Below are 21,001 nucleotides of genomic sequence, written 5' to 3' on the forward strand. Positions count from 1 at the left end.
CCTCGACAAAGCACTTAGATAACAGCAGCATCACAATATATGCATACAGAAAGGGTAATGTATATTTTAGCAGAGATGTGACGTACATACATCCTGTTTCCATGGCAGGAGAAGTTCCTCCTCTTGACTGCAGTGCTGGCTTATAAGGCATCTCAAGGCAGTTACTTTCCCTTCAGTGCCCTTCAACTCATTAAAAGAAAACCATAACATACAATATTTTTCAGCGATCCAAGCAAGGACGGCCTTCCCCCAAACTCTGCTGAATGCTGTCCTAGACCCCCAAACAGCCACAGCCTGCTGTGACAGGCAGGGTAAAGGTATTTAGCTGGCTGATAAAAATATACATGCAAACAGAATGACCATCCACAGCTACATCTGCAATAAGATGTGGTGCAGCTCGGTAGAAACAGCTCTGTGGAGTGAGAAAGTTGGTGCTGAGGGGTCACCCACACGTGCCTTGGATGTTTTACTCGGATCTGCTCTAGCAGGGTCTTGGGGACAATGTCCAGGAGCAATCAGGGCACAGCAAGCACACTCCTGCAGCACCTCTTCCAGGTTAGCACCAGCCAAAACAAATGCAGCTCACGGGTCCCAAAACTGCCCTGCAGTGCCAGCTCATGTGGGGTAAGTGGGGAAAAAAATCAGAAGATTCACTCTGAAGTGCGCTCCCAGTCCAAATCAAAATACCAGCATTATGGCAAACGTGAGGACACTCTTCCTAATTTTGCTGCCAGAGCTCCAGGCGATGATTTTGTAGCTGACAGCCGATGGCAATAGCCCAGGAGGTGTCAGAAAGCAGCCTGCCCCGGGATGCGGGGACACAGACCCTCCCCTCCCGTCAGACATTTACACTCTTCCAATACAAGAGCCCAGATTCATTTGAAAGGCTTTAAAACCCTTCTTACCCTGACGTTACAAAATAAACCATGCTCCTCTGATGCAACGTGCCATGGGCCTCTCTGCTTCCACAGGCACTTGGGATAGACGAGAGCTGGCTACGTGCTCCCTTCGAGACACAATTAAGATGCCGTTAACAACGAAAAAATGGAAGAAAATACAAAATTATCTTGCCTTCTCAGAGAAGCGCCGAGAGACGTGGCTAGCACATGGTTACAGGCAACACGATCAGCAAAATGAGCTTGTAAGCTACCGCTGCTTGCTCCAAGAAGTGATACCTGAGGAGCTCAGCCGAAGGGGTCTGCAGCGTTCCCATCATCCCAGATCAACTCCCACTGTGCACCACGGACTTATTTTGCAGGAAGAATTTGGAGCAGTACACTCATCGGGTCCTTTTCTAAGCAGGGCAGAGGGTAAAGATTTAACTATGTTTGTTGGAAATGGGGAAGCTTCGACAAAGTTTCAGGAGGGGCTTTTTGGGGGGCGGGTTTTTTTGGTAAATGCAGTTTCTGTTCTTAAGAATTAGAGAGCTGTGCAGTCTCTGGAGCCCTGCGAAAATGCTGACAGAGCACATCAGCATCACCTTATTGGCACTGGTGGTAGCTATTATGCGTTATGTTTTTCCTGCTAGAGATGTCACGTCTAGCAGCGAGCCATCCGCCGAGCCCAGCAATATTGGTCGAGTTGCCAGGGTAAGCAGAGGACCAGACAGTCTCAAGCTCCCGTCGCCCAAATGCCAAGACATGAGGTTTGACTAGTAACTCCTAAACCGTGAGGGTTTCCAGGCTGGAAACAGCTGAGCTTTAAAGGGCAGATGCACAGACAGCAGGAACTCAAACACTGATTTAGGACATTTCCCTTCCCTGCCCTAATTCTTCCAAAATTCGCGTCTCCCTTCCTGGACAGAGCCACCCAGTACTTTAAGGGCACCTTTGCCACCCGCGGTTGCTGCTCAGATCCACGTCCTTCACGTAGGCACAGCTTGCAGCATCTCAGTTCCTCCGTTACAGCACCTGGAGCCACAGTAAAAGCCCGTCCTAACACTCGGCAGGACTCAGCTATGGGGGAAGTTACTGGATTGCCACACAGCAGCAAAATGTCTTTTTTTTTTTTTTTTCCCCCCACACAGCAGCAAAAAGTCTGGGTTTTTTTTTTTTTTTCCAGAGCAAAGCTGCTGCTTGGGAAAACAACACCCTAACAATTTAATGTAAAAGCAGGCGTGTTGAGAAGCGGTGACTTTCAGTCCTACCGGTACAAGGCAGTCCTTCCCGATGCCCACTCGGCTCCAGGACCTCTAGCGACAGCGAGAGGCTGTCAAGCACGCCAGGCATTGCATGCACGTCTGATAACAAGCCTGTTACCACTTAGGCTGACCTCCACGCATACGGGTCCGGGATTTGTTTGTTGACTTTTGGTATGTGGTTTGTTGGTTTATTTAAGTCAGAGACGGCTCTTTGAGGAATGGGATGGGAAATGAGAGAGGGAGGAAGGAAGTCACTAGTAAAATCACGCAATTCAGAAGAAGAAAGAATTTGTACCGAAAAGAGTATCCTCGACTTTGAGAAGTGAAGCTTGTGCCTGCACCACGCAGAGACACACACTGTTAGGTTATGACAGAGGTTAAAGCAATACAGTACATTAAATGCAGGAATTAAGATTGTTACTGGAAAGCTAGAGCTCTGCTAAGTGTAAAAGAAGATCACAAGCAAAAGAGTCACTTTCAGACTGAGAAACACTCGGCCACGTACGTACAGCATGCCTGCAAGCAAGGGTGCCTTGCAGAAGACCACATCTGCACCCGAATGGGAAACACCTGTGCTAGCCAAGCGGGGAAGCTGCTTGGCATCCCGCGATCTCTGCTGCCTCCCGGTGCGATCGTAGCCATGGCCGTGCTGGAAAAGCAGGGAAGGAGGAACACACCCTGAAATTTCAGCATTGGAGAACAGAGAGTGCACCAGATTAAGAAGCTTCAGCAAAAAGATATCCTAAGACAGATGTCTCAAATTTCAGGCTGGGTATTGTAGGCTAACAAAACTGTAAGTAAGTGGAAACAGGGTCCTTTGCAATAGCATGTTAGCCAGCTTTCCAAAGGATGCACCACAGCTAGCTCTGCCCAGGTCAGCGCTAACTAACAAAACCAAGTGACTTTTGTCATCCTGTGATTTGTCAGAAGTGGCATTTCCAAACCATCTCCGGCTGCAAATAAAGTGTAGAGGACACAGAGGGGGAAAAAAAAAACAAACCCAAAACCACAAAAACCAAAAAGTCCTTGAGAACAACAGAGCCTTCTCCATTTCCCCCTGAATTTCAAACTTGATCCACCTCCCTCCCGCCAGGTCTCACCTTGCCATGGCTTCTCTCCACCTTTCGGAAACACTTGTTCAAAGAGAGGTTGTGTCGGACCGAGTTCTTCCAGCCGGTGGGTGCTGTGGCGAAGTAAGGGAAGCGCTCCAGGATCCAGCTGTAGATTTCTTTGACTGGCAAGCTCTTGTTGGGGGAATGCTCGATCGCCATGTAGATGAGAAGGCTGAAAGAGTAAGGGGGTTTGGAAGTGGAGGATTTTTTTTCGGGGTTCTGGTAGCAGGATGGCGAGAAGGATGGCACACTGTCGCCCTCAATATCATATAAGGGGCTAACGATCGGAAGACCCTCACTTCCGAGGCTGAAGTTTGTTAGAAGGTTAGTACTTTCGTGCAGCCAGTTCAAATTTGTGAGCTCGTCGTCTGCCGAATCTCTGTCCACCACGGTGGCCTTCGGCCTGCCGGCATCGCCCGCGTCGGGCAAGCTTCCCATCCCGTGACACTGCCGTAGTCCTGCAGCTTTTTCTGCTCCTGGCGTTTCAGCTTTCTTATCCGGAGTCATTCCAGTGACTGGACCCATTTAGCTTTATTGGTCTGCAACAAAGGAGATGGTCAGAAACCGATGCAAACCTTCAAAATCACGTTCAGTGGCAGCCCACCAAACCCAAACGCAAGGCTGCACCGTCCCCACGCCGTGCAAGAATACGGCAGCCGCTGATGACAGCCAGGGTCCAACACGAACCCCCCAATAATCTCACGAGCATTTGATAATTCCCCTCATTTATAACCAGAACTTATAGTAAGCACTTGGAAACTGCTGTATCTATCTTGAAATGCCAATTTGGACACAGAAATAATAGCTACTTTGATGTCAGCATCTGAAATCTGAAAATGGCCTTAACAGGTAGGATCTAATCCATTCAGCTCTCACATTAACTCTTTAGTTATACTCACTATATCGTAAATGGACCCTATTTCGAAGCGTTTGCCTTTGGTGCCCAAAGAGTAAAAAAAAAAAAAAAAAAAAAAAGTTGCAAAACTTAAATCGGCATAAAGTGAATTTGTGGTCTCAGCGCAAACGAAGTCTTTACCCTACAAGTCACAATCATTCCCAAGTATTGCCTCCCAATTCTACCAGGGGAAGATCTGGCCAGCCTACCAGTTTATCAGCTGGGTCCCACAGAGCTGCCCAGGTCCAAAAGACCTTCTTTTTCCCCCTCCTGCAAGGGCTTGCTGCTCTAACCTGGGCTCCCCTGCGGAGGGGACCGTCCGCTGGGGCGGCAGCTCAGACCTGTCGCAGAAATAACAGCCGACCACTTGTCCTGGTTTCGGCTGGGATAGAGTTGATTTTCTTCCTAGTAGCCGGTACAGTGTGTTTTGGATTTAGTGTGAGAACAATGTTGATAACACAGTGATGTTTTAGTTGTTGCTAAGGAGCGCTTATCCTAAGTTAAGGATTTTTCAGTCTCCCATGCTCTGCCAGGTGCGCAAGAAGCTGGGAGGGAGCATGGCCAGGACAGCTGACCCGAACTGGCCAAAAGGATATTCCATACCATAGAACGTCATGCACAGTATATAAAATGCGGGGAGTTGACCAGGAAGGGTGGATTGCTGCTCGGGCATCGGTCAGTGGGTGATGAGCAACTGCATTGTGCATTACTTGTTTTTTTCTTGGGTCTCATTTCTCTCTTTTTGCTGTATTCCTTTTCATTACAATTATTATTACTGTTATTATATTTTTTATTATTGTAATTATTATATTTTATTTATTAAACTGTTCTTAACCCACGAGCTTTACTTTTTTTTTTCCCCCTGATTCTCCTTCCCATCCCACCTGGAGGGGGGGCAGAGTGAGTGAGCAGCTATGTGGTGCTTAGTTGCTGGCTGGGGTTAAACCACGACACCACTTGCTTTGCATTTTTCCCCTAGATGAAAAAAAACAAAACCCAAAACCCAACCATAAAACTATTATCTATAAAAAATGTCACTCGTAACGCACAGTCTAATGGACTACCCATGCTATAGAGGCATTACGCTAAAAAAACAACATCTTCTTGCTAGTAGAGTTTTAAAAGGCACCATCTAGCAAACTATGTTATGGCAACAGCTGTTTTTTCTTGCTGACATGACCATGTTAAAGCTTCATTGCACCTACAGCTTTGGCCAACATAGCTGTACCAGAAGTACAGACCAACAAAACCACTCTACAGATGGGGTGTGTGTGTGTGTATATATATATATATACACACACACACACACATATATATACACACAGGGGCTTTACCAGCCTGCTACAAACCTAAGACACTCCAATTACGGATACAGTTTACCAGCAAAGCTGAGGTTCATATTAACTGTAAAAAACCCCCGAACTCCCCCTCCCAAAAAGCCCCAGCCCAGTTCCCTATCCCAGTACACGCTATCGTTCTGGTGTCATGCTCTAGCTCCTACTGCCAGAGCTCAATTGCAAGACTAGGAGAGTCTCCATATCATATCTCACCAGACAGTTCTATGCAGTTACTGGATGTTTTCTGACGCTTTTTAGTAAGCACGTGGCTTCGTGCACTTGGACCTTCTCCTACAAAGCGGAGGCAAGGAGTGGGCCAGCTTGCGTGCACGGTCTGGCTGTCCCATCCGCGTCCATGCAATTACACTGCCCAACCCGCCCGGAGATGGATTTGCTCAGCCTCCTTATTTTGGAGGAGGGCAGCCACGTGCGTGACGGAGGCGTGACGTGGTGACAGAGAAAGGCAACAGGATACATCCATTTTATGCTCCCCAACAGGAGCCAGAGCCCTGCCAGCCCCTGCCTGGTGCCGGGCAGGCATAGGGTGCGGAATTTGTGCCTCCCCCAGAAAAGGCACCAGGTTTCCCACCAGCAATTTCTTCTCCTCTCTTCAGCTGCTCATACGCTTTTGCACCAGCTATTGCAAAGCTGTTTTGACAGTAACACCTGCACCTATGCTTACCAGTACTAGTGCTGGAAACCGTCCCCAAATTTTCTATTTAAGTGCAGGGACAGGCGTGATTAACTACCAGTTCAGTCATTTAAAAAAAAAAAAAAAAAAAAAAAAAATTAAAGCAAAGCGCAAAGCGAACTCCTCAAATAGCTGGTCAAAAATAGCTTTGCTCTCCCTACAATTTACTTCTCCCCCAAGCCATCAGAGCAGATTTATATTGGCAGTCAGTGCTTGCTGGCTTTAAACACAGCAATATATACATATGCTTATGTCACTTTTTCAATCCTTCCCTAAATTAAAAAACAAACAAAGAGCTACTGATAAAATTCATACAGTGAGACAAAACCCAATTCTGCTGCAACGTGAGTTGCACCGTTTTCCTTATAACAAGTAACTTTAGCTCCTTGTTCAGCGCCTCTTTAGGCAGCTACGTACTAGCTTACACCTCTCAGCCATGTATTAGTAATTTTAGCACTTGGTTCATGTTGCATGAAATATCCCTTTGCAAACCTTCAGTCAGCCCAGCAGATCAAGAACGTGCACATGCACACATACACGTGCAAGTTTTAGGTCACTATATTTATTCCTTTGGTGAAATGGGGCACTAACGTCTGTTTTACAACACAAATATGACCTGGGCACGCTCACAGTCTTCTCAAAAATACAGAAGGAAAAAAAAAGCATACTAACTTATTAAACTGGCTCTTAAAATCAGCTGGCTTTGTGGTGTCAATGCGCTATGTGTTTGCATGCTATTATGTGTTAGACGAGAATCATTAGAATAATTAATACCCTACTTAAAAAAAAATAATTTGCAAGCAATATACTTACAGTAAATATAGGCCAGTGCCACGTTTCTCTTAGTAGATGCGTTACAAAAATCCATGTCTCGCATTACCTTCTTAGTGCCTAGTTCACCACCTCACACATCTTCTACATGAACACACCAGCAGAAATTTAAAATATTTTTTTCTAGAAAGCTATAAAGGCCATTATTAGACTCGTATCGTCTAATAAATAAGAAAAAAAAAATCACAGTTCTGTAACTGCTGCAGTTTTCAAAAGGTATTCTCCAGAGGTCTAAACTGAATGCTGCATCAAGGGTAGTTTAAATATAGAAACAGCAGAGTATGCAACAGGAAAAGTTATTTTAAAGAAGTAATACTTAACTCCATTGCGATGGCAGTAACGTGACTGGTAACACCAAGGACCATCAACTGATAATTTTGGCGCTGCCTTGCTGGAGAGAGCCACTGTTCCTAGCCAGCATCACCTCAGCCCCAACGACACAACATGCTTTATACCACGCTAACCTACCCTTACTTCACTTGGTGTCAGAATATTGTAATCTCTAATTCTGTCCAGTTCTCTCTGCCCTGCAGTTTCATCAGTCTGAAGAAGAAACCAACGTTGGCAGCCTTCCTACTGCAAAGGGACTGCAAAACCATCAAAAGCTCGCCCTTCCCCTAGACACAGATCAACCACGGCTGCTCCAAGGCGTACCCCACAGATGGGCTCCTTCGCAGACCTGGTAACGTCTGTCTCGGCACTCGAGCACCCAAGGACCACGTGGTCCATAGGACCTCCTCACTTCTCCAGCACTGAAGAGCCATGCGGATCCCAAGACTTCCCCACCTCTCCAGCACCCAAGGACCATGTGGTCCATAGGACCTCCCCACCTCTCCAGCACCCAAGGACCATGTGGTCCATAGGACCTCCTCCTCTCCTCTCCAGCACCAAAGAGCCATGCAGACCCCAAGACCTCCTCACTTCTCAAGCACCCAAGGACCACATGGTCCATAGGACCTCCCCACCTCTCCAGCACCCAAGGACCATGTGGTCCATAGGACCTCCTCACCTCTCCAACACCAGACCCATGCAGACCCCAAGACCTCCTCACCTCTCCAGCACCCAAGGACCACATGGTCCATAGGACCTCCTCCTCTCCTCTCCAGCACCAAAGAGCCAGCCAGACCCCAAGACCTCCTCACCTCTCCAGCACCCAAGGACCATGTGGTCCATAGGACCTCCTCCTCTCCTCTCCAGCACCAAAGAGCCAGCCAGACCCCAAGACCTCCTCACCTCTCCAGCACCCAAGGACCATGTGGTCCATAGGACCTCCTCCTCTCCTCTCCAGCACCAAAGAGCCAGCCAGACCCCAAGACCTCCTCACCTCTGCAGCACCCAAGGACCACGTGGTCCATAGGACCTCCTCACCTCTCCAGCACCAAAGAGCCATGCAGACCCCAAGACCTCCTCACTTCTCAAGCACCCAAGGACCACGTGGTCCATAGGACCATCTCTAACTATTTAGCTGAGACAGCAGTGCTTTCTGCTTCTAGCAGCCTGGTAGGGAGGGACAGCAACGCCACCGGAGCGCATCTGAAGGCACACACAAGCGGTCCACTTAATAGACACGTGCTTTCCAGAGCCCCTCTTCATTCATGGAGACCCTTAATGACATCCGTAATTCACGACTTCTTTTTCTGCCTGTCTGTTCTGCTTGGCCATAAGCAGATGGGACTGTGAGAACACAGCTTCCAAGCTATCGTTTTCAAGATGATCACTTCCAGTATCGGGGGTTTAATATTCTACATAAGGGTTATGCGATTCACCAACGCCGTCTCTGCTATAAGCTAGCAGGGGCTTGCGGACAGGGATGACTCAGCGGGAAACCCACAGTAAGAGCAAGAAGAGCAGACCGTGAGAAGATGAGAGCATAGTAGAACCTCACTAATGCAGACATCAGGTTAAAAAGTATACACTTGGACCCTCAGATTTCTTAATAACGTTTCTCACTGTTACCGGCTAGAAAGGTTGATGCAAACAAGGTTGGAGGTGGCCACTAGCTCTCCACAGGGCTCCCACCCAAGCTGAATTAGCAGCACCGACGTGAAACAGGGAGGGAGAGGGGAGGGAAACCTAGCAGAAAGGCAAGGTTAAGAGCGCACACGAGCATTGCAAGGCCACTTAGTGAAATTTATCTTCCCCTCCTTTATCCCCTCCCTGCCACCTTCCCTGCCTCTTCGGCTCCTCCAGCGGCAGCAAAAGCCTTGCAAGAAAACCATCTCCAAACCACACGCTCCCCGTCCCTCTCCTCCCGCTCCCCCGGCGCCAATTCTCACCGAAGGAGGATGGCAGATGGCAACCATTTAGCCGAGCTCTCCGGCTGGCGCGTTGAACGCCCGGAGACTGGCTGCAATTCCCCCGGGGACAGCCCCAGCCCCGCCGGCAGAGCTGGAAAGCAACCTCCAGCCACGCAAATGCAGAAAAAACGCGCTTTAGGCACACCTCTGGAAAAGGTGCAACAGTTTATGTTCTGTCCGGTGTGCTTTGCCCTGCCAATAAGTACACAGTAACACAGCACGCTGCTGTTAATTAGTATTAACGCTTGCAACTGAATGCGGAGCATCACCCATCTAAACCCTAGGGAACTCGAGTGTCTACCTTTGGTAAGAGCCTTCAAAAGAAAAGCCAACAAAACATCCACTCCTCAAATACAAAGTATTGCAGTGGAGGAACACATTATTTTGCATGGTAATTATAGACAAAGGACTATGATTCTAGGGCAAGAAGATTAAAATGCTGCCAAGTCAACCAAGGTTGCTCAAATAAAAGTTAGGGTGCATCAGAAAAGAAGTGAGAGAGACAACTGTCCTTCCAGCAGTCTTGTGATTTTGGGCACCTCTCAAGAACACACATAAAAGCCAGGAGAGGACCTCCCTGCTAATAAATGCCAGTCCAGCACCCGAAGCCGGTGAAATCCTGCTCTTCCAGGCCACCCGTGACCCAAACAGCACAGCCCAGGTCCAAAGGGGCTGATGAAGGCTGCAGGTGTATTCAGGTAGCAGCCAGGTTCAGAGAAGCCCTAACAGATTGGAGGAGATTCAATGTCGCAAGACAAGATGATATTTTTTGCAACCTTCTTTCAAACTCATGGAAGAGCTAAGTTTGGGAAACGTTATGGGGACTGGAAGGTCCTCAGCCTAGCAGAACACACCTGGGGTTAAACCAGGTTTGCACGCTCCCATATACATCCCAGCTACAACTTCGTTTTGATGGAAGACCTTGAGCACCGCTGTGTTCTGCCACAGAAGCGAATGCTTTGATGCGTGAGCATTTTGTGAAAATAAAGCTGCTTTAACGTAGGCCAACTATTTAGCAATCCTGGAAGTCCACTTGGGCATGTCCTCAGGCAAGCAGGGAAGCACGCTTTTTTTTTTTTGCAGCAGGTCTGCTCGAAGAAGTCTCAGCTCTAGCAGAGCCCAGGTCCAAGAGACAAAGCCGTAGCAGACAGCTCCATCCCACCAAAGGTGACCTTCTCCAAAACCAGCAGTGTTGCGGATAAAAGTGGACAGATGTCATTTTAGTACTATGGCCACCGTGCCTGGACTCACCGACCTGGCAGGAAAGAATTCAGCCTTTTCGTTAGAACATGCCCCAGCCCTGTCCGTGCCAAGTTAGCGTGTGAGCAGAGCTGCTGCTTGACCCTTCTCTACTCTCCAGTGGTGTTAGATGAAAGGTGCCATTTGGCACATGCACAACACCAGTGACCCAGGTTAGAACAACCTTCTCCACAACTAAACGTACCTATTTATTTCTGTAGGACCAGCCGAGCAACTACGTCACCTCTGCTACTAGTGGGAAGACCTGAAACCTGCTGACAGTGCAGTAATTTCCCCTCCAGATTTAAAAAATAAAATTAAAAAAAGAAAATCTTACCATGCATTGTCTGAGGCGTAGAATACAATTTTAACCCAGGAGAAGAGATTCTTAGCCATATCACACTTACATTTAATGTAGAGCAGCTCTGCAACAAGCTCAGGGCATGCAGCCTTAGTTACAGAGCCGGGGCATTGGCATACTCCATACGCAACTTTGGTACTGACTAAAACAGGCTCTGCTAGAGTATTTTAAAAGATGGGTACGTGCTTTTGCATGCAAGCAACTACACCAATAGCAAACTCTTCTATTGATTTTTCATATTCTCTTGCATTTATGGGAAGCATATCGACACCAGGGCTTGTCCTAACTTAAATACCTCGATGTATGTATTGCGTTGTTAGAACAGCCCAAGAATTACACAAATAAATGACTGTCGCTGCTCACCTACGCAAGTTTGGGATAAACTTCCAACCCAGCGCACACACAGCACAGGACCAGCTGTAAGTTTTTGCACGTTTAGAGGGAAGGGCAACCAAAAAAAAATCTTGGCACAACTAGTGAAAACCCATCGATAAAGAGTACCACATCCGCTTGACCGGGAGCATTAAAAGCATGACACCAGACCATTTTTCCCCCCCATTAATTTAACCTTCCGCCCCCACTCATCTCCTTTGTCTGGGGCTGCCCCCCTCCATCCCCTGCCCACCTCACACAGCAGGCTGGAGGTCAGCTGAAATCCCCCCCCCCGGGCCCTGCGAAAGGCCTATATTTGATTACAACACTATATGATGTCACGTATCCAAGACAACTAAAGGCATTACGGTCTCCCGAGGACAAAACCGCCTCTCGGCCATAGATTTCGGCAAGCCGGGACCCGTTGTCTGCAGAGGAGAAGAGGGGGCAGCTGCACCCCCCGGGTGACAAAAGGCACCCAGAGATGCTCCCCCAGGGCAGCACCCATGGCAGGCGGGGCCCTTCCCACTCCTCTTGGCTTGTAAAGGGGGGGAAATTCAAAATAATTGTTTAAAAACCCATTAAAAAGGTGGTTAGAGGCTTCCTGAAGCCAGCCTGAAAACAAAAAAAAAATGAAGGACTGGACAAGCCATAAGCTCAGGGGTTTCTTTTTAACCTCGGCATCAGTGGGCTCAAAGGAGAAGACGGGTTTTCCAGGTATTTGCTGAAATACTTCCAAGCCTCTCTCAGTTTAACACCCCTTTAATGTCAATATTCTCCTGCACCCTGTGATATCATTAAAGGCAGCGGGGCGGGTAACGAAACCCAGTGAAAAGGTCCAATATTAGGAAAAGTTAAGAAATGCTGCAAAATTTAAAAAGGGAAGGGATTAAACCCTTATCATAGCCCGGGGGAAGGCAGGGAGTGAGAGAAAGAGATTTCATCCAAGATCTAACTTGTACTGAAACAAGTTTTCCTTTTTTTATTAAGTACACATATACACACACACAAGCGGCTTTGTGATTGAAATAAGTATCTGAAACAAAAATGATATGTAAACTCAGACATGCCCATGTTATTGATATTTGTTATTAGTTAGAATTAATCATATTCAATTTTAATAGGAATATAGAATTATAAGAAATATTTTAGCAAAATTATATATATATTGCATTTTACACATTTAACTAACAACAAACAGCTGCTGTGAAATCCCCTGTATAGCCCTGTATCAAGGCCAGAGAAATTGGCTAAAATCATCTAGTAGGAACATTTAGAACTTAGATAACAAGCATATTGTTGCAAATATTTTGATAAAGAAATTAAAATCTAATTATATAAAAGAGTTTGGTTTGATTAAAAAGTAGAAAATTGTGAAGCATAGGTATGGGAGTGTTAAGTTTGAAATGTAGTTACAGGAACCTAGGAACTTCAGAAAATGTACCACGTGTAACTATAAGAATTCAAGTATTGTCTGAAATCAGTTAACCACAGAAACTTTGACAAAGATTTGTTGGTTTGTAGTGTTTTGTTTTAGGAAACTAAGGAAACCGTTATGGACACCAGTTTCCTGCCTGGAAACCCCTTACCCTTCCCACCTCGATCTAATTATCGAGGATTCCAATCAGTAGAGTTAAGTGAGATTAACCAATGATTGTTTTAGTATAAGAATATTGATAAGGTGGTGTGACTGCGGGCCAATCACTAGAAATGTTAAATTCAAGAATTAACATTGAATGTACTTTTATGTTAATCTAATACCTGATGGCGAAAATCGTACTGCGCAGAATCACATAAGAGAGGTCAACTATCGGACAAAGTGAGGAAGACTATGGAAGACCACCAGAGGGCTTCTGAAGACCACCAGAAACCTTCACTGCGCCTGCGTAAAGGACATTAACATATGCTAAAAACTTCCCAGAAATCTAATGAATATGCATAACATTTCTCAGAAATCTAATGAATATGTATGAATAAGTTTAATATAAGGTGTATGATTTTGGTGTTCAGGTGTGCGTGGTTCGTGAGAGGACTCACCCGCCCACCCGGCCGTCAATAAAGAAGTCTCTGCTTATCTACACTAAATTGGTGTTGATAAGTTCTTTATTCCGAGTTTTTCAGCAACAATGGCAGGCGGGGCCCTTCCCACTCCTCTTGGCTTGTAAAGGGGGGGAAATTCAAAATAATTGTTTAAAAACCCATTAAAAAGGTGGTTAGAGGCTTCCTGAAGCCAGCCTGAAAACAAAAAAAAAATGAAGGACTGGACAAGCCATAAGCTCAGGGGTTTCTTTTTAACCTCGGCATCAGTGGGCTCAAAGGAGAAGACGGGTTTTCCAGGTATTTGCTGAAATACTTCCAAGCCTCTCTCAGTTTAACACCCCTTTAATGTCAATATTCTCCTGCACCCTGTGATATCATTAAAGGCAGCGGGGCGGGTAACGAAACCCAGTGAAAAGGTCCAATATTAGGAAAAGTTAAGAAATGCTGCAAAATTTAAAAAGGGAAGGGATTAAACCCTTATCATAGCCCGGGGGAAGGCAGGGAGTGAGAGAAAGAGATTTCATCCAAGATCTAACTTGTACTGAAACAAGTTTTCCTTTTTTTATTAAGTACACATATACACACACACAAGCGGCTTTGTGATTGAAATAAGTATCTGAAACAAAAATGATATGTAAACTCAGACATGCCCAGACCCCAGTCCAGACCCTGTGCATGGCCCAGAGCCTCTGGGACATTTATTCCAGTGCTGCCTGCAGAGACTTTGCAATTGTGAAGCCTTTCCAAAGGCTGCAGTCACTGTTGGACCCAGTTCCCTGTGCCTCAGATTTAAAACATGCTCATGGAAACAGTCTAACAGAGAAATTGGGAAGTGGGAAAAAAAAAAAGAAAAAAAAAAGAAAAAAAAAACCAGCAGTGAAATCTAAACTATTAAGAAAAACCCCTGGTGTCACAGAAAGGGGGGGGGGGAAAAAAAAAAAAAGAAGTGCTTTTAAGAAAAATGCTTTACTGCCAATAGTAGCTTTTCAAAAGAAGCCTTCGGGTCATGTTCCTTAAATTCAGTACATTGCTTGCTAAATGGACTAAAATGCAAAAAAAATGTAAGCCATTGATACGTTCACAAGTGAGCCATTTGAGCAAATGCCTTGCAAAATAATTCTGATGCTAATTCCCTTTCCAGGGTAACCCTTCCACGTGTTTCTCTACCATCCTCTGGAAATAGAAATGAATATAGCTACATTTCAGCTGGTGTCAGTACCAATTTACCAACACTAGAAAACATAATGCTATATTTTCCATCCAGCTTTTCTGCCTTCTCCAGCCTTAAAGTACCAGAACTCCCAATTTTCAGCTGAAAACCAACAATTTGAAGCTTCGCCCCAAGTGACCCTCCTGCAAGATTTCATTTAAAAGCATCATCGGAGCCGTAACACAAAGCCACCGCCACGTTACAGGTACAACTTTGTGATGGTGAAGCTGTCACTGGTTGCCGTTTCCCAGCTCCTGCTCCCAAAGCGCGAGTTTTCCTCCAGAGCCACAGGCACGGCAAAGCGATGCTCTTCACTGCGCTCACCTCCCTGGCCAACTTGCTCTCAATTTTACTCCACTGCTGTTGAACTTGGCTTTTTGTTTCAAAATTACTTTATATCAGAATAATCCCTCTGCTCATAATGGTTGTGGCATAAAATTATCCTTTCTTCTACACGGCGACTCCACACTGGAACAACTGGACCAAGCAGGTTTGTTGTATGGAAAAATGGCCCAGTTTAATCATACAGGGTCTGTATGTTGAGGTACACCTTCAGACGGAAGGCTTCAGAAGATAGAATTTTCTCTAAACACAGAAGAAAGGCAACCTCGCTAGCAAAACTAGACCGTCAAAGTACTAGATGCCGTCTGACATTTCTCGTACGGCACGGTCAAAAGCCCAAAAGCATAGTAGCTCCTACTTTTGACGACTCAGCATCCCTAAACCAAACCAAACTGGTGATGGTCCTCACAGACCAGGGGATGAGAGGTGAGTGATCGCTGCTGCTGCTTGGCAGCAAGCTTCCCAGCTCCCACTCACTCAGCTCTACTTTGTGCAAGTTTTCCAGGCGCCGAGCTCTCTCCGCGTCCAGTAATTGGCTTTTAGGCAACCACACGCTCGCCCCAAATCTAAGCACAATGCAATCCAGTGAGAGCGTTAAAAAGGAAGCAAGCAGGGGACCGCACGTGAACCGGGAAACTGAAAGTAGCTACAAACTGCAAAGTAGGAATGCACTGAAAATAATCCGAGAGAAGAAACGAAGCCTGAGCCTGGTATCAAGATAAGCTGCTCCAGGAGATGGGCTTTGGGAATACATCCAGCCACACATCACGAAGACCACAATAAAAACACGATGGCACGGTGGGACACCCAGATGCGTAAGTAAAATAACACGAGGGTTGAGCAGCATCACCCGCAGACCGCCCATCCAGCACTTAATAGACAGAAAACGCGGTCACGCCGATAAAGTCGAAGGTACCCAATGATGCCGTTCAAAGGCACATCGAGGCACGCGGGTCTGTGGCTGTAATGCAGAGACCAGGTTTGTCACCGGCCGCGGGGGAAGGCCCCGTAATTGCCGCAGCTGGAGGCTGTAGACCTGATTTCAGCCCAGCCCTGCATTTCAAACCCAGCCCTGCATTTCAAACCCATCCCATCAGCACGCTCAGAGAAGCGGCGTCAGCCACCTCAGACCACGACTGCCGTCCTACAAGGCAGCCAACGTACACGGGTACCGCTGGCCCGAGTAAATCGTATTAGGATTTTCTGCCAGTGGGAAATGGGTGAAAACATTCCCAATTTATAATCTAATCATTACAGAGGGTGCAGAAGCGCAGGGGTGGGGGGCAATTTCTGCAGCAGCAGTAGCCAATTTAATGGAGTCCCTAACATACCCTAACCTTCGAGGAAAAAGTAGGGAGCTCTAAGTCTAGTTTGAACATACCAGAAAAAAATTTGAACACGCTAGGAAAAACAAAAAAGGTCAAAATCCACATCATTGACTTTCGGTATAAATCTTCTTATTTGCACAAATTCCAGGCTTCTCTTAAAATAGTCCTGGTACATGAGCAACCGGTCCGTAACACGGGTATTCCCACCCCAGACACAACGGCTAGTCTTCCCGGTTGCCAACCACGCAGACCTCTGGGCACTAAGGAGCACCCAGCAGCACCCCCTAAACCTGAACGTGACCCAACCCTCGCGCTTCCGCAGCCGGAACGTTTTACACGGAGGAGGCAGAGTACCAGGGGTCATAAGATGCTGGCTGGCATCGGACAGCACTTCTTCTGTACGATGTAATTTATGACCAAAGCACGGGCGAGCTGTCTCTTGCTTGCTGACTGAAATGGTATTTTGCAAGTGTCCCGGCGCATCGCTGCGTGCTTTTACCCAGCAAGAAGAGGATGGGATGGAGAATTCATCACCACGCAGCCTGCACTAAGTCAGAAGGCACGTGTGATACGACAGGGAACGAATAAACACGCGTCACACGCCAAGGACCAGCCAGCAAAAAAAGCGAAGCAGCATCTCAGGGTTTTCTTGGTTTACTTGTGGGTGTCTCCTCTGGGAGACAAGGAAGCCGCTGGATCTGGGAAGAGACACGCCACACGCACCCAAACCGTCCCTCTCCGCTGCGGCGCTGGGATGCGGACGGGGTTTGCAGCCTGCAAGCCCGCGCTTGTCGAGAGACGAAGCCGGGCGCTGGCGTGAGTCACCGAGTGCCGCCGACAGCAGCGCCTCGGCGCAGGAAGTTGCCCAACACCATTTCGGTTGTCGAGCGGCGAGGCACACGCGCTGGGATGAGGCGCTCGCCGCCTCCATCTACCTCCCTCAGAAAAAGTTACCATCGATGCGCTGACATCCTATACGCGAGCTTATACACAATACACCTCATTAACGGGAGGGGGAGGAAGAGTGACAGCCATAAAAAGAAAAGTCAAGGAGCCAAATGGAATAAAACGGACAGAACTTACACCTGTGCTAAGAAGGAGTGAGTACGCACCTGTATCGCTGACAGCCTTTGCTTACGGGGACTAAAGGCTGCTTTTCATTGATTTACAGCCAGGGAAGAAAAGCTGTGTTTCACCCAGGTCGTTCCGCACCGCGGCGGTGCGGTATGGCTACCCCACTGAAGGGAACGGCAGAAGAGACGCACAGCAGGGGTGGCTGTGGGCACACCGTCACTCCTCCCAGCACCCCTACTTTCCGTCACCTCGCTGGCTATAATCCCACTGTCCGGCTCGTTCCGATAAGGTAACGTGAACCCGCATTTGGAAAAAGTCTTCTGAGTGCCTGTGGTATTTTCTCTCATAAATACCAGCTCCTTTTAACCCCAGCAATGAGTAGCCAAGGAGCGATGATGGGGGAGGAAGGTGGGATTACAACCCCAGTGAAGCCAGCACAAACTTTTGCTGTTCTTATGGGAACCAACATTTCCACACAAGAACTGTATCGCTTTCTCACCAGTTTAAACTAAATCCATACACAGGATCCTCAGGTGCCACACTATCTCGCTCCCTGAGTTTGCCTTTGCTCAACATGTCAGGTTTTCAAGTCTGCTGCACTGGGCGGACAGAGCCTGTGGTTAATAAAGATGGTAAAAATCAGCTTGACCTGCCCCTAAGCCTCTGTCTTCTTTCCCAGGCACTACACTTGCTCGCCAAGCAGTCCTTTTTCTCGTTCAACGGCACCATTACACGTCCCTGTATCTGCTCCATTACTTACTGGACTGGCACATCCTGACACTGAGAGAGCTGCTGGCAATGCTGGTGCCTTCCATCCCGAGCTCCCCAGAGGACACGGGAAGGCTCCTCAAGCAGAAAACCTGTGGCGGTTGGAGCTGTTGAGGCAGCACGCTCCTTGGTTGGTGTCCCTTTTGGATTTAAAAAAAAATAAATAAAAAAAATCTTACTTCTGGGCTGAGCAATCAATCCCTGCGGAGCTCCTCCAGCACAGCTTTGGCAGCAGCACCCAAAGGGGGTCACAACTTCATCCTCTGGTCAAGACACTGCCAACAAAGACATCACCCCGGTTTTATTCCGGCAAGACCCCCGAGAGCACGCAGGGCCGCACGACTGAAGGGGCACGACGGGCAGCGCCGCAGCTACAGCCAACAGCATCTCCACCACCGGGTACAGCGGCACCGCTCTGTTTACGGGCGCATTTAAAAAGAAAAAAAAGCTAAGAGCACAAAAAAGTCCCGTCCATATTTTAGGCAACTCAAACGTACAAAGTGAGAATTACCGTCTCCTCCCTCTTTCTACAAAACTCAAGGCATGCAGCTGGACACTAAGGGAGGCCCCAGCAGAAGCCGAACCGCTGCGGCAGCACGCGGCCGAGCTCAGAAATAACATACCCTGGCACTCGGCTAAGTTCATTAGCTCAAGCTCTGTGCCGTGTTAATTGCTACTATATAGCTTTCAGTTCAGAGTTGATGTGTCCAACTGCCTTCTGTAGAAGGGAAGTTCTTGGGAAGAACTTCCCTTCTTCAAGTACTTGGGAAAAGTGAGTTGGCACCTGCCAAGGAAAAAAAAAAAAAAAAAAAAAAAGACAAGCCACAACTGCAAACTAGTTCAAGTTTTCTGACATAAGATAATGCCAGCTTAATTTTTCTTGCATAGAGGTAGCGTTGCACCAGACTTCTAGGAGGGTAAAAAGACGCCAAACCAAGAAACACAACAGAAGTTAAATGATTCACGTGTCAACATATTACAACCCAACCGTTACCAAAGTCCATCTCAATGCAACTCCACCAATAACGAGATCCGGAGCGTGTGTGTGTGTACATATATATGTAGTATATTATATATAAAATTATCTTGATTTCACAGGTTGGCCGCAAACCTAATCAAGTTACCTTCAGAGCATTCAAGTCCAACGTAATTCAGCATTTTTAACTTTACATTTTGCATAGAACGACCATCCCTCGGCGGGCACCAAGGCAGGGCGGTGAGTTCATTGGGCCTCGCTCAAGGTTACTCCTTATTTTCTGGTTTAACTCTTTGTCCTCTTTACTCTTTGTTTGGGCCTTGTCAAAACCCAAACCTTTCCGAACAAAAGCCGGTTTCCGCTCCCATATAAACTGGGAAATCAGGAATACGCGTGTGCCCCCAGCAGCAGTAAGCCAGGCGGGCAACGAGATGCTGCTCCTCCGCCGCCACCGCCCAACTCCACCAAAAACCCCCGAAAAAGCCGGAAAACTCCGAAGGGCCACGTGCGGATCCCAGCCTCGCCTCGAGTTTCCCCGTGGTTTACCCCAAAATGCGGGACCCCCCCCCCCCCGTGACGCCATCTCCCGCCTCCCTCCCCTCACCTCTGCAAACCACAGACCCTTTGCACACCCGTGGGGGCTTCCCGTCGTTTTGAGGGCCAAGGGGGCGCACCCGAATAACCCCCAAAAAGGTGTTTGTTTAGTTAAATAAATCGCTTGAGGGTTTAATTAGCGGGGGGGGGGGGGCACGGCGGGGCCCACGCTGTCGGGTCCCTGCCCCGGGCGGTCCCCATCCGCGTTGGAAGCGCGGAAGAAGCGCGGGCCTGCGCTGCCGTGGGAGCTCACCCGCGTAAAACCCGCGCAGGGACAGACGGACGGACGGACGGACAGACGGAAGCTTCGCGGAGCCGCGCCGGGAGGAGGAGCTGCGGGGCGGGGGGGGTGGCGGCACCGCCACGGCGTGGGGGGGGGGGGGGGGGTGGTGGTGGTGGGGTGTCCCCACGCCCCGTGCCCACCCCCATCCCCACGCATCGTCATCGAGACCGGTTGAAGAGGAAGCGCGGCCGCCGCGCGTTGTTCCCACGCGGGGGGGAAAAGGTGGTGGTGGGGGGTCGCTTCTCCGCCTCCACGCGTGGGGCGCAGCAGCATTCCCCGGGGCGGGGGGGGGCACCAGCGGCCCCCGCTCCCCGCGCTTTCCCATTCCCCCCCCCCCCCAGCGTGAAAAACAAAAAAAACCCACCCCCCCCACCCCCGCAAAACCCAACAACTAAACCCCCCCCCCCCGAGAAGAAAAAGCGACCAAACCAGGCGTGGGGAAAGCAAGGAGGGGGGGGGCGGTTTTTTTTTTTTTTTTTTTAATACTCACCGCGGTCATGAAGCCGTGCGGCCGGCAGCGCGGACACAATATGGCAGCGGGGGGATGTGTCAGGGAGCAGCTGCTCCCTGCGCAGCGGCGGCGGCACCGCCCTCCCCGCCTCCCCATGGCAACGGGAACAACCCCCCCCTTCTTCCCAGTCACCACCCCCAGCACCGGGACCGCCTCCCGGGACCGCCCCGTCGGTCCCGGGAGGGGGGGGGGGGGGGCGGCGGTGCCGAAGGCACCGCCGCCTCCCCCCCCCCCCCCTCCCGGGACCGACCAGCCCCCCCATCCCTGAGCATCCTCGGGAAAAGTTTCCACCCCCCCCCCTCACATTTCAAACCTAAATCCTCCTTTTAGTTTCACTTCCCTTTCCTCTCCCCCCCGCCGGTGTACTTTTGCCCGGTCCCTCGCCCCGCGCTTTTTTTTTCCCCCACACGTTTTTTTCCTCATTTCTCCCATGACATTAAACCTTCTTCTTATTTTTTTTTTTTTCTGTCCTCCTAACAAAGATGAAGCCGCCGCCGTGTTCGCTCTGCCTTGTCGCGCGTTGTGCTCCCAACTCGTGCCTTTTCGGCTTTTAAGCTTTTCAGGGCGAGAACTTTTTGCTGTTTGCTGAAGCGGCGGTTT

General features: G+C 48.6%; 1 protein-coding gene across 9 annotated transcripts in view; it reads right to left on the bottom strand.

Annotated features, from left to right (window-relative positions):
- FOXN2 (forkhead box N2) overlaps positions 1-20,515 on the bottom strand; it is a 38,367-nt gene extending 17,852 nt beyond the window's left edge. For 5 of the 9 annotated variants that reach the window (XR_012652445.1, XM_075042443.1, XM_075042438.1 and 2 more), the window contains exons 1-2: positions 20,381-20,515; positions 3,241-3,791 (exon numbers count right to left, since the gene is read on the bottom strand). Coding sequence is in view for 8 of the 9 variants with exons in the window: in XM_075042443.1 (XP_074898544.1) it covers positions 3,241-3,777 (537 nt within the window). In the remaining variant the exon portion in view is untranslated. Of the gene's footprint in view, positions 1-3,240; positions 3,792-13,036; positions 13,096-18,029; positions 18,551-20,380 lie in introns of those variants that run through there. The other 4 variants (XM_075042441.1, XM_075042439.1, XM_075042440.1 and 1 more) reach the window with 4 other exon arrangements.
- Between the last annotated feature and the right edge of the window lie 486 nt (positions 20,516-21,001).

The sequence above is a fragment of the Buteo buteo genome, chromosome 12, assembly GCF_964188355.1.
Source record: "Buteo buteo chromosome 12, bButBut1.hap1.1, whole genome shotgun sequence".
In the NCBI taxonomy this organism is placed as follows: domain Eukaryota; kingdom Metazoa; phylum Chordata; class Aves; order Accipitriformes; family Accipitridae; genus Buteo; species Buteo buteo.